The following is a 14,295-nucleotide window of genomic DNA, read 5'->3' as shown; positions in this document are numbered from 1 at the left end:
CCCAATTTCTCCTCTCACCATAGCTGCCCCATTAGGGTTTTTTCCCAAATCGTTGACCCAATTTCAGAATTATATAGGGTTTAGTCTTTGAGTTCCAACAAACTTGGTCCTTTATTTCTTTTCTTCGTTCGTGAAATGTCGCAAACATCGAGCTCTTTTAACCGGAGTGTAAGGAATTGTCCATGTGAAAATGTTGTGCTCCACCTCACTTCGTGGACTCCTGAAAATCATGGGAGACGTTTTTTTAAGTGTTATAAACCTGGTGTAAGTTATTGTTTTCTTTTAAATTTTCAGATTTGTGTTTATAGTTTTTTTTTTTGTTTTTGAATTATAATCAAATTTAGTTGTTATGTTGCAGCCAATATCATGCGGAATGGGATGATGACGAATTTCATCCAAGAGCCACTATTGTCATCAACAAATTGAAAAGGAAAAAGGATACTCTTGTTGATGAAAATGATTACTTAAAAAAAGAAGCTGATTTTTTTGAGAGAGAAACCATATATTTGAAGGAAAAAGTTGTTGTTGTTCAGCTTGAAACTAAATCATTTGGGGATATAGTTGCTGATTTGGAGGCATCTTCTGTTATTGGTAATCTCCCTTCCTCTACTAAAAATGATGGGAGATATGCAAAAAAGAGAGAAAATGTATTAGTTATGTTATTGTGCATCATTGTTGGGTTTATTGTTGGTTATGTATTACATAATTAAGTTATGTAGCTTTTGAATATTGGATGGAATGTAATCATATTTTGTGACTATATGAATGAATGGAATGTAATGACTTTATGAATTTTTTCTTGTGTAATGGTTTGATCTTAATGTAATGAGTGTGCAACAACCTAGATGAAATGTTTAACCCAAAATGATGGTTTGAACTAATAATGTGCATCTTAGAACGAGTTTCAACAAAAGTGGTTCACTTGTTAACAGAGTGTAAATGCAATCTGATCAAATATGCCCTCCAACTAAACGATTTTGATCAAATATGCCCTCCATACATATAAGTTCTTTCGAAACCTATACAATAAAACCACAAACATACACATGCTTCCTTACTGAAACCATTTCAAATCAAGCAGAATCCAACAGCTACAAACCAACAACCAGAATAACATTTAGAACAATATTCATTTGCATAAAACCATTTCAAGTCAAATAGAAAAGGTTTGAATTCACCAAAAACCAACGGCCAGAATTTCATCCATAATGTAAGTTTTTAACCGAAAAAATATATATCCCAAAGGTCTGAAATCAGCAAAAACCAACAGCTAGAATTTTATCCATAATGTAAGTTTTTAACAAATAGACATCTACCCCAAAAAGGTTCCTAAACTTGCTAAACTTTGCAATTTGATGCCATCTTCAATTTCTTTTTCTTTTTTTTTTTTTGCTTCATCTTGGATCTGCTTGAGTGTGACAGTTGGTTTCCCCTTCCAAGTTGCCTTAGTTGGTGAGTAAGGCAAATTTGATGGTATTGCCACTCCATCTATATCTTTATAAAATTGAATTCTTCTTCTTCCTGTTGGTGGCATTACATGCAGCTTTCTAACTGCAAGTCTTGTTTCTGATTCAGCAATAACTATTGGCCTCAGAGGTGGATCTTCATCAGTACTAATAACAGAACCATAGCCTTATGATAAGCCAGTTGTGGCATAAGAGGATTCTTGTGTCTGTTGTGTCATAGGTTCACTATCAAAGTCCATTCCTTCATCTTCAAAAGCAGCAGATGCAAGTGAAAATTCTGGAGCTGAGGTCTGACTTGAACCACCTTTCTGGTGTTTCCTTTTTCTTGATTTTGAAGTGTCTGCATTAGTTTCTCCTGGCACCCAAAATAAATTATTAGAAGTTGTGACAAATCATAGAAGCCAAATCAAAATTCTTTACCTTGAAACAACCCCTAACATTGTGGTTTTCCCCACCACAATTGCTGCATGTCATCACAACTCCCTTTCTTGAGTAACTCCACTCCCCGACTCTCTTCCTTGCTTCATCTGGTTCCCTGGTTCTCTTTGCTCTAGGTCTGCCCACATTCTTGGAAACATCAGGAGGTTCCATTGCCTGAGCTGGTTCTACTTTTCAAAAAAATTTCCCCTACTTTCCAGGATTAGATTGTTTAAGTTCTTGCTTATAGGCCTCAAGTTTCTTATAGTCATCAACAAAACTGCCCTCTAACTTCTTAAGTGCTAAATTCTTGGCCCTCTTAAGCTTAGACATTGACACATTTAATTCAAATCCAGTCTCTAAATCATCTTTCATTTCCTTCAGGCTATATTGAGGATTATACTGTACTTTTCTCTTAAATAGGTGAGTTAAAGTATTCTGATCGGCCCTAAGATTTTTGAAGCAAGGATCATATGTATGGACATCTTTCTATGTCTTCATTTGATAGCTATCACTATTGCCATCCTGTGAGATATAACATCTAAATGGACATAATTAATTTTGATCACATGCAACCCTCTTCTATTAGCCAATGCATCAATGTCCTTCTAGCTTCTTCAATATCCTTAAATGTTATAACTAACTCCAACTCCTTAAAATGTTCTAACCTATCAGTTACAACCTCTTTTTTTCTTCTGGACTAATAGCTTTAAGTTCTGAATAATCATATTTAAAACTTTCAAGATCATCAAAAATACCACCACCTAAACTACTTTCACATTTAGAAGCTGCATCAATGTCTACAGAATATTTCTCTTTATGATGAATAATATTTGAGCAAACACTATAGCTTCAAACTCATCCACAGCAAAAAAGTTAATCATATTGAACTCTTTAGAGAATAAGTACTGAAGAGTCCTCACACCATCATCATCACTTATCAGGTAGTACCTCCCGAAGGTCCAGTCACTAAAAGTTGCTCGACTGAGCTAAATCCTAAATTTTTGGTAAATTCTTCACACATACTTTTATAGTTGACAAGGCAAGAATCATAACCAGACAAAGTGTACACATGCTTTTTATCATACACTATTTCAAGTGAAAATATCCAATTATCCCCATAGTGAAATACGAGGTCCACTTTAGCAATCATCTTCAGTTTGTATCAGATGCAAAGGCATAAAAAGAGGGACAAGTGAAGGTCTACAACAGTAAGTAGAAAGCCATAAGCAAGACACACGTAAAAAACCCTAAAAACAAACAGCTTCAATACAGGACCACAACCAGATGACAAAATCATCAATTACAACACATTATTTACTTTGTTTTATTTTTTAGTAGGATAAAGTATAAAATAGATATCAATAAACAATAACCCCATTATAAGAAAAGAAACCCTAGCCCCACATATAAAATACAAACAAACAAATTCTAACCCACAAATAGAAAAAAAAAAAAAAAAAACAAGACAAAAAGATAACATACTTTGAAAAAGCATACAATCTTCGAATTGTCTCTGAAAAGGAAACCCTAGAGGTTTAGCTTTGTGGTGTGGTCGGTTGAGGAAAAATTGGGAGAAGAAAGCGAGGTGAGAGAGTGGGTTAATAAAATAAGATGGAGGTTTATTAAAAAAGAATATCGGGTCGGTTTAATAAAATAAGAGTGATGGGTCGGGTTGGTTTATTATTTAAAATCAGGGTATAGATGGAATGCACCAGATTGTGACACGTGTCAAAATTTAGTGCTAAATATTTTATTAGTGAGGTTTGTTAAAAAAAAAGGCATATATGACCCAACTTATATACGGCAAGGGTAGAATTGAGTCCACTTTTTACGACGGGCAAATATGTACAATTTCATATAGTTTACTGGCAAATCTAGACCTTTAGAAACTTTTTTAAGTATATTGAGATCACAATCTCCAAAATATTTTTCAATAATATTTCTCCATTATAAGATTGTCTTTCTTATAACATAGGATTGTATCCCTCCATAAGCGTTTTTGTGAAACACAACTTAAGCGATTTGACTTCACAGCATCGGAAAAAAAAAAAAAAAACTCAATTATTTATAAAATAAATATTAGTAACTGAATATGCCATTTTAGAAATATAAACAGACGATTTCTTTAAAAAAGTTGTTTAAGTATGTTCAAATTACAATCTCAAAAATATTTTGATTTTAAGATCGTCTTTCATATAACATAGGCTATTATATCTATTCTTAAGCATTTTTTTGAAACACAACTTAGGCGATGCACTTTAATATATAAAAATAGACAAAATATATAAGTTACCCCGGAACTCAGGATCAAATTCCGGTGACACACTATTTGAACACGATTAGCCTTTTACATTAGGGGTGTTCGTCGGTCGGTACAGTACGGTACAGTATTTAGACATTTCGATTCAATATTTTCGGTATTCGGTTTCTTAAAATGCTATACTAATACCGTACCTAATTAAATTCGGTATGGTTCGATTTTTCTCCTTTCGGTTTCGGTTTATTCGGTTCGGTAACTTCGTTTTATTCGGTTTGAATACTAACTAGCGCATAGAATCATAGACGGATTTTTAATTAAAATACTCGAAAGTATAAAACTAAAAACGTTTGTTAACAAAAGTTTTGTCCAAAACTAGCAAATACCAACCTAGAGAGAGAAAGCTGTACATAAAAGAATAAATTTGATCATTAGAAATGTCTTGTTACTTGCTTAGAGTTAATTGATGAACTTAGAGAATAATGGAAAGTAAAATTTTAAATTTTTTATATTTATATTATAACTAATAATATGTGTATTGTGTAATATAATACTCCATCTGTTTTAATTTATGTGAACCCATTTGACTGGGCACAGAGTTTAAGAAAAGAGAGAAGACTTTTAAACTTGTGGTGTAAAATGAGGCACATATATTTTGTGTGGTTATAAATCATTGCATAAAGGTAAATTGTTTCCAAATAGAAAAGAAGTCATTATTTTTGGTACAGACTAAAAAGAAAATAGGTTCACATAAATTGAAACGGAGGGAGTATATATTTCGGTACGGTATCGGTATTTCAGTATTTTATTTTAAAATATCAAATACCATACTTAATACTATTTTTTTTAAATTTAAACCAAATATCATACCGAATACCAAAATATCGAATACCAAAAATCCTATTTTTACGCATCCAACTTATTCCAAAGTGTATTTAAGACATCATATTTGCTACGTGGTCTGTGAGTGCGTAACCAAATAAATAAGAGCGTGAACCCTTAAAAATAATTTCCCCAATCCTCGTTTATATATATATATATATATATATTTTAAATTATTGGTCAAACTCTACTTTCCTTCTCCTCCTCCTCCTTGTCCTCCTCTTCTTCTTCCTCATACCCCTAACCCGAAAAATAGGGACAAAATAAAAAGTATGGGGAGTTAAAGCGTCCAACTAACCTAAAAGGTTTTTACAACTAAAAGAGAATCATCTATAAAATACTCTTTTTCTGTATTATCTTTAAAATTTTCAATTTAGATTATAGTTACTGTAAATAAACCCAGAAAAGATTAAAAGACTGTGAAAACGTATATTACTCTTCTCTGTGAGTAATGCTTTTTCTCTCAAAAATTTGGGGGCAACGTGTGCTAAAATCATAAGAACCAAAACGAAGAAATATAAAGTGAATTTTTTTAACAAAGGTCCATCGAGATTTGACCTGAGATTATCATTTTCCTCTCTGTTTTTTTCTCAAAGGTGAACAACGGAGAAGTTTCAATTTAGTTTTTATGTCTTCCGATCTCTGAGCTCGTTTGGATTAGCTGATTTGAAATAGCTGATAAACATTATGTGCGGAAAAACACTTTTAAGTGGTGAAGCTGATTTAATAAATAAGCAGTTACGTGTTTGAATACAAGTGCTGAAATTGATAATAAGCTGCTGCAATGTTTAATAAAAAAGTGCTGATAAGTTCTTTTTCTATTAAAATAACTTAAATAACCTTAGAACTGTTTATACTTTTAAGAGTGTAATTTCTTCAAAATTTTAGATTCGAGATCGATTCAAATACAAAATATTCTATTTGTCATTTTATTTTAAATATAACTGTGATTAGATAAGATAATTTTTATGATAAGCATAGTTTAATGAACATAGTTTGAACTGAAAAGAGGTTTAAATATGTAGGTTAGGGTTCCTATAATCTTGCAATAAGATTTATAATTCAAAATATAGTCTTCAGTTTTAGTAGTTAATATTTGTTATCAGAACAATACTGCAATAAGATAATTGAAGACCTAATGCATAACTTTATAGGATTCATCACGAAGGACACTAGTGTTTACATAAATACAAATATGCAAAGAAATAGAGAATTTGCTTACCTCAAATATTAGTGAGAAGTGCAGACTTGAAAATGCAAAGGTTTAGGTTTGAATCAATACGTGAGGAAATAGATTTGCGGTGAAGAAATAGGTTTGACGTAGGGATACATGAGTTTTATTTTAAAAAGGAATATTTTAGGGATAAAATAGTAAAAATTTTGGTCAAACTTAAAGTGATTATAAGCTAAAAAATTATAAGTTAGGGGTGACCAGCTTATAGCTTTTGCCTTATTTTTGGCTTATAAGCACTTGGCTTATAAGTACTTTTAACTTTGTCAAACGCATAGATAAGCATAAAAGTGCTTATAACCTTATAAGCTTAGCCAAACACCCTCTTTGTCTATGGTTTGTTATGGGAGGTATCATTGCAAAAGTGAATTTGTGTGAAGGTTAGGAGGTGGTTATGGCTTTTTTTTTTTCGAGGTCTCCGGCGACGGCAAAGGGCAAAAGAAGATGGGAAGTTAGTGTATTTTAAATCAGGGTTATAAGAGTAATTTTTGATATTTTCTTTTATTTTTTTCAGTTAATAACATGTGTCACGATCTTATTGATGCGTGACATTACATATATTTTGAAAAACGGATCAAGAAAAAAAAGTGAGTCTCAGACACACTTTGTGAAAGATTGAGTGTGTAAAAGATTAACCGTGCTTAGAAAGTGTGTCATAGAGATTTGGTCCTAAGTTTCGGGGTAAACTATGTATTTTTCCTCTAAAAATATAAAAGAGAAACTTATTGTTAATAATACCAAATAATACCGGAGCACGAACACGGAAGAATAAAATTCAATTGTCAGATAGGAATAATACCAAATAATTCATAGTTCTGATTGATGAGTCGCGAGCCTATGTTAACGAGAGGCTGGAAGTTTGGAGACAAGCTCTTGAGTCTAAAGGTTTCAAGCTGAGCAGGAAGAAGACGGAATACCTGAAGTGTAAGTTTAGCACTGAGCCGGGAGAAGTGGGCGTGGATGTGAGTCTTGACTCACAGGTCATCCCAAGTAGAGGCAGTTTCAAGTACCTTGGGTCGGTTATCCAGGGGGGAGGGGAGATCGACGAGCATGTCACACACCGTATTGGGGTAGGATGGATGAAGTGGAGGTTAGCATCTGGAGTCCTGTGTGACAAAAGAGTGCCACCGATACTCAAAGGTAAGTTCTATAAAGTGGTGGTTAGACCGGCCATAATGTACGAGGCTGAGTGTTGGCCTGTTAAGAACTCACATATCCAGAAGATGAAAGTAGCAGAAATGAGGATGTTGAGGTGGATGTGGGGGCACACTAGGATGGATAGGATTAGGAATGATGATATTCGAGAGAAGGTGTGCATGGCTCCCAGTGATGACAAGATGCTTGAAGCGAGTCTCATATGGTTCAGGCATGTACAGAGGAGGAGCCCAGATGTCCCGGTAAAAAGGTGTGGGCTAGGGTTGTGCATGGATCGGATCGGATCGGATTTAACACATTTCGGATCGGATTTTCGGATTTCGGATTCTAGACAATGCAATCCGAATCCGATCCGAATTAATATCGGATTGGATCGGATTTTAAATTTTGGATCGGATCGGATTTCGGATCGGATTATTATGCCTCAAAGTTGCAAACTCATATGTATATTTTCTTTGTAAAAGAGGCAGTACAGTAAGAAAAAATTATGTTTATACAATTATGAGAGTACTATGGTGCCAATAGAGCTAAATTCATCAATTGTAAATGTAATAACTTGGAGGAAAATCTAAAGGAAGTACTAATTATCCGAATTAAAGTTTAGAATTTATACATGCCTAAATAATTTCGGATCGGATCGTGTTAAAATTATACCAATCCGAATCTGATCCCAAATCTGAAATTTTAATAAACACAATCCGAAATTTGATCCAATCCGAAATTGAAAGGATCGGTTCGGATTTCGAATATTCGATCTAAATGAACAGCCCTAGTGTGAGCGGCTGGTTGTGGAGGGCACGAGAAGAGGTAGAAGGCGGCCGAAGAAGTATTGGGGAGAGGTGATCATGCAGGACATGGCAAGACTTTAGATTTCCGAGGACATGACAGTTGATATGAAGATGTGGAGGTCGAGTATTAAGGTTGTAGGTTAGGAGCTAGTTGAGTCTTGCCTTAGTTCGTACCATTATAAGACTAGTCTGGTAGGGTTTTTGTCTAAGCTAGCTAGTGGCAATATCGTGTCATACTATTTCGCTTTTCAGTGCCGAACCTATTTACTAGCTATCGCTTTTGCTTTGCATATTTCTTCTCGATTTAATGTTTGTTCCTATTTTTCGTACGATTTGTGCAGTGATACTCATATTGTCCCCTTATAACAGCCTCAGCTAGATATAAGGTCTGGGATTTGACTGGCTTATTGTTGTTGTCAGATAGGAAAATACTGAAGAACAATCGGAATAGGATTTTATCAATGGAGTTGGAAACATCTCAACTGGAAGATACTAGGATTACTACGGTAACAGGGTCAACCTCTTTCATGATGTATACGCCACCCAGTGGATCCAGCCATAGCTTGGGGAAGCAACCCTTAGCACCAACACCTAAGAGTGCTGCCTCAACGATACCGGTGCAATTAATTGCAAAGGAACATCAACCAGAGCCGATTGAGGTTGATGCGAGAAGTTTGGGGAAGACGAATCCAGGACAACTGGCTAAAAATACAAGCTCTGAGATCCTTGAGAAGACAACTGGAAAGGAGAAGGTGAGTGAGAATCGGGAAAATAGTAGGGGTGCGAATCGAAACCTGGTTATGCATTACTTAGCTGATAAGGAGAAGAATTGGGCAAACATATTCTCTAGCAATAGGTTGGCTGCAAAAGGTATGAGCTTAAAATATGTTGCCCCTATGATTAAGGAAGGTGAAAAAATTGTGCAATTGAGAAAAGAAGATGTAGAGAAGGAGACAGAAAAATGGAAAACAACAGTAATCCTATATGTAGTAGGGGATACCCCAACTATAGGAGCTCTGAAAAGATTTATAAAAGCTCAGTGAAATTTTGTTGCAAAACCTAAGATCTACTACCACAATGAAGACTACTTTGTCATCAAATTTAGTACAATGGAGGACAGGAATGAGGTAATCTTCTCTGGACCACATACTTTGAATAATAGGCCTATAATTCTCAAAGCTTGGGAGCCAAACTTTGATTTCAGTGAGGAAGTTTTAAGCACAATACCTCTGTGGGTTAAATTCCCAAATTTACCTCTTAATTGTTGGTTTATGGAATCACTGAGTAGAATTTGTAGTGTGATGCGGAATCCTATATATGCGGATGAATGTACATCGAAGATAGAGAGGATTTCTTTTGCTAGAGTGCTAATAGAGATGGATGTGACCAAGCCACTGCCCCGAATTATTAAAGTCCATGATCTAGATGGGAAAGTATTTGAGCAGGAAATATGGTATGATTGGCAACCACAGTATTGCAACAAATGTTTACAAATTGGTCACATGTGGTCTGTTGAACTGCCTCCGAAAAAACCAGCACAACAGCCAAGAGGTTATCCTAAAAAACAGATGCATGAGTGGTAAACAAAGGGTGGAAAGCTGGGCGTGCCGCAAAAGACAGTTGATGCTTAGAAAGATGAGCCGCCTAAGTGTCCAGTTGTTCATCCAGTTGTGCAGGAACCAGAGCAAGTAGACAAATGAAAGATGGAAGTGGGCAAGACTGCTACAAAGAATGTCCAGGGACCAAGAACTGGCAAAGATCTACTCAACATTACTAATGGGTTCAGTCCATTAGGTGACCAAGGGAACATTTTGCAGCAACATCCTGGTGGTACAAATGATAAAGGCAAGTGTAGTAAAAGGAGTGGATTTGGTAGTACTGAAATCCCTACAATTCTAACATGAAGTTGATTACATGGAATGTAAGGGGAATGAATAAGTTGTACAAATAAAAGGAGATTAAGGTATTTATTAGTAGAAATAAAATAAAGATGATAGCTATAGTCAAGCATAGAGTAAAGGAGCAGAATGCCGGACAAATCATAAAAAAGATAGTCCCTGGTTGGAGTTGGCATGATAATTACAATTCAAACACTAGAGGGAGAATTTGGATTTTGTGGGACCATAATGTTATAGACTATACTCCACTGCAAGTGGCAAGTCAATATATACATGGGTTGGTGAAGTTTCAGGCTACTGAGTTCTATTTCACTGCTATCTATGGCCTACACACTGTTGAAATAAAAGAAGTTTGTGGACAGAACTGAAGCAATTAGTGACCTTACAACAAGGATCATGGCTATTAATGGGAGATTATAATGCTATGCTTCAGGTAGACGATAGAATAAATGGTGCAGATGTCCAGGAACAGGAGATTAAAGATTTCAAGGACTTCCTAATTGACACAGAACTAACTGAAATAAAGACAGTAGGAAGGCAATACACTTGGACAAACAATCACATCTACAGCAAAATTGACAGAGCACTGGTGAATGTGGAATGGATAGTGAATTGGCCTCATCTGGAAGTTATGGTACTAGACCCTATGTTCTCGGACTATTCCCCCTATGTATTACTTTCGAAGATCAAGCAGGCATATGTGGTAGACTTTTTAAATTCTTAAATCACCTCTCTGATCATCAGGACTTTTTGGCAAGAGTGATAGAGGATGGAGCAAACCAGTAAATGGAATTTATCTGAAGGGTGTTTGGCTAAAATTAAAAAATGTTAAAAGTATGAAATGAAACTGTTAAATAAGGAAGAATATGATGCTGTGGATAGGAAAATCATTGATATCAGGGGCAATTTGCAAGAGGCACAAGGGCAAATGAGGTGTCCCGGGCATGACCCTGTATTGTTTGACAGGGAGAAAATACTGAAGATTGAACTAGAATAATAGACAATGGTTGAAGAGACGATTGCTAAGCAGAAATCAAGGGTAAAATGGTTGCAATTGGGGGATTCTAATAGCGCTTATTTTTTTGCCTGCATGAAGAATAGGACTGCTACTAATCAAATCAGAAGACTTGTAACTACAGATGGGTGATGTTGCAATCAGAAGATGAAGTAAACAAATACTAAATTTTTATAAGAAACTTTTGGGTACTTCAGCTTTTCAATTGCCTGTTGTGCAGGATTCACTGTTCTCAAATGGGCCTAAGCTGAGTAGAAATCAACAACTCCATTTGATCTCTCCTGTTACAAAAGAAGAAATCTACATGGCAGTGAAGGATATGGATGATATGAAGGCACTTGGAGTGGATGGATTTAATGCTTGTTTCTACAAAAAAAAAAAGCTTGGCAAGTTATAGGGGAAGAGGTAACAACTGCTATCCTGAACTTCTTTGAGAATGGGGATATGTATAGGCCAATGAATTGCACTTCTGTAACTCTTGTTTCTAAAGTAAACAATCCGTCAATGATTGAACAATTCAGACCAATTTCATGTTGTTCAGTGATATATAAGATAATTTCAAAGGTGCTAACAAAGAGAATGCAAAAGGTGATAGATAGCATGGTGGATATGAGTCAATCAACTTTTGTCCCATGAAGATTGATTGCTGATAACTTTATTCTCAGTCAGCTAGTGAGGGGCTATGATAGGAAAGGTATTTCTCCAAGATGCATGCTAAAAGTGGATATGCAAAAGGCATATGATTCAATGGGGTGGATTTTTGTAGAACAAGTTCTGAAGGGGTTGCACTTCCCTTCTAAGTTTACTCAGTAGATCATGATGTGCTTAAAAACTCTCTCTTATTCTATCCTCATAAATGGGAAGCCATGTGAACCTTTTCCTGCAAAGAAAGGATTGAGACAGGGCGACCCAATGTCCCCATTTTTGTTTGTTTTGGTGATGGAATATTTCTGTAGAGCTCTAAAGCAGTTAGGATAAGAACCAGACTTCAATTACCACCCAAAGTGTGAAAAGATGAAAATCATACAGTTGGGATTTGCTGATGACTTACTTCTATTTTGCAGGGGAGATGTGAAGTCTGTCCAAATGCTATTTGACTATTTACAGGAGTTTTCCTCATCTTCTAGACTTAATGCAAATAGGGACAAAAGCTCCATTTATTTTGGAGGAGTGAACGATATAGTGCAACAACAGATTATGGAGGGAACTGGTTTTGCAAAGGGTGACTTGCCTATAAGGTATTTGGGAGTTCCCTTGAGCTCAAAGAGACTCTCAGTTATTCAATGTCAACCCTTGCTTGATAAGATGCTAGGTAGAATTCAAATCTGGACATCAAAGCTCTTATCCTAGGGAGGTAGGGTCCAGTTGATAAAAAGTGTTATGTTCTCAATACAAGTATTCTAGTCACAAATCTTTGTGCTACCCGTAAAGGTAGTCAAGCTAATAGAGTCTACTTGTCGAAAATACTTATGGACTGGCGGGGCTGAACCATCTAAAAGGGCTTTACTTGCATGGGAAAAGAGTCTGCTACCCCCAAGTAGCAGGTGGAATGAATGTTTTGGATGTGGCTAGTTGGAATAAAGTAGCCATATGTAAGCGTATATAGAATTTGTGTACAAAAAAAGATAGTTTGTGGGTAAAATGGGTTCACACTTACTATATAAAAAAGCAGCAAAACTGGAATATTGCACCAAAACAAGCCTCATGGGTAGTACAAAAAATTTTGAAGGCTAGAAAGTATGTAGATCAAGCAAGAATGGGGGAACCTGAGTTTCAGACAATGGCAATATTCTCTATCAAGAAAATGTATGTCTCGATTAGAGGTATTTTCCCTAAGGTGTCACGGAGGAAATCAGTGTGTAGTAACCTAGGAGCTCCTAAATGTATATTGATAATGAGATTAGTAGCACATGGAAAGTTGAATACTAGGGATAGGTTGCTAAAATGGGGGTTGAGTGTTCCACAAAACTGTCCTCTATCTGTTACTGAAACTCAAAATATAGCACATCTATTCTTTTCAATGTGACTTATCTGCACATATCTAGAATAAGATCTTACAATGGCAAGGTATAAGCAAACATCTCGCTAAGCAGCCTTAGGTGCGCCTCCTATCTTATTTCAGAAGAAGAAGGAGGGTACCATGCGCTTATGTATTGATTATCGGGCCCTTAACAAGGTCACTGTGAAGAATAAGTACCCTATCCCTCTCATTGCTGATTTATTTGACCGCTTGGGGCAGGCCAAGGTGTTCACCAAAATGGATTTGAGGAAAGGTTACTACCAAGTGCGGATTGCCGATGGAGACGAGCCCAAGACAACTTGTGTTACACGGTATGGGGCTTTTGAATGGTTGGTAATGCTATTCGGTTTGACAAACACTCCTGCAACCTTCTGCACTTTGATGAACAAACTATTCCATCCCTTCTTGGATCAGTTCGTTGTCATCTATTTAGATGATATTGTGGTTTACAACAACAATATGGAAGACTGCGGAACATCTTCGCAAGGTATTCAAGGTAATAAGGGAAAATGATCTGTGCATCAAACATGAGAAATGCAGCTTCGCACAGCCCATAGTACAATTCCTCGGGCATACAATCAGGCATCGGGAAATTCGAATGGATAGAGACAAGGTGGAAGCTATCCAGGACTGGGAAGCTCCAACAAAGGTACCGGAACTTCGGTCCTTTCTCGGCTTAGCCAACCATTATCGGAGATTCATCTTCGGTTACTCGGCTATTGCAGCCCCCCTCACTAACTTGCTGAAGAAGGACAGAGAGTGGGAATGGAGCGACATCTGCCAGAAGGCATTCGAGAAACTCAAGGCAGCAATCACCAAGGAACCCGTATTGGCACTGCCTCATTTCTCGAAAGTTTTTGAAGTTCAGACTGATGCGTCTGACTTTGCTATAGGAGGCGTACTGATGCAAGAGGGCCATCCTATAGACTTTGAGAGTCGAAAGTTGAATGACGCTGAAAGGCGTTACACAGTCCAAGAGAAAGAAATGTCTATTGTAGTCCACTACCTGAGGACTTGGCGTCATTACTTGTTCGGGGCACATTTTGTTGTCAAGACTGACAACGTTGCAACAAGCTACTTCCAAACACAGAAGAAGCTATCTGCCAAGCAGGCCCGTTGGCAAGATTTCTTGGCCGAATTTGACTACACCCTGGAATATAAAC

The 14,295-nt window shown here is 36.4% G+C and overlaps 1 protein-coding gene across 1 annotated transcript; it reads left to right on the top strand.

The window, feature by feature from the left end:
• Positions 1–9,308: 9,308 nt before the first annotated feature.
• On the top strand, positions 9,309–9,782 carry LOC142171955 (uncharacterized). The gene has a single exon (XM_075235685.1). It carries the CDS (start codon positions 9,309–9,311, stop codon positions 9,780–9,782), a length of 474 nt encoding a protein of 157 aa, XP_075091786.1.
• Positions 9,783–14,295: the final 4,513 nt, after the last annotated feature.

The sequence above is a fragment of the Nicotiana tabacum genome, chromosome 17 (assembly GCF_000715075.1).
Source record: "Nicotiana tabacum cultivar K326 chromosome 17, ASM71507v2, whole genome shotgun sequence".
In the NCBI taxonomy this organism is placed as follows: Eukaryota; Viridiplantae; Streptophyta; class Magnoliopsida; order Solanales; family Solanaceae; genus Nicotiana; species Nicotiana tabacum.
The sequence above is the reverse complement of the archived record's forward strand: the minus strand, read 5'-3'. Positions and strand labels throughout refer to the sequence as shown.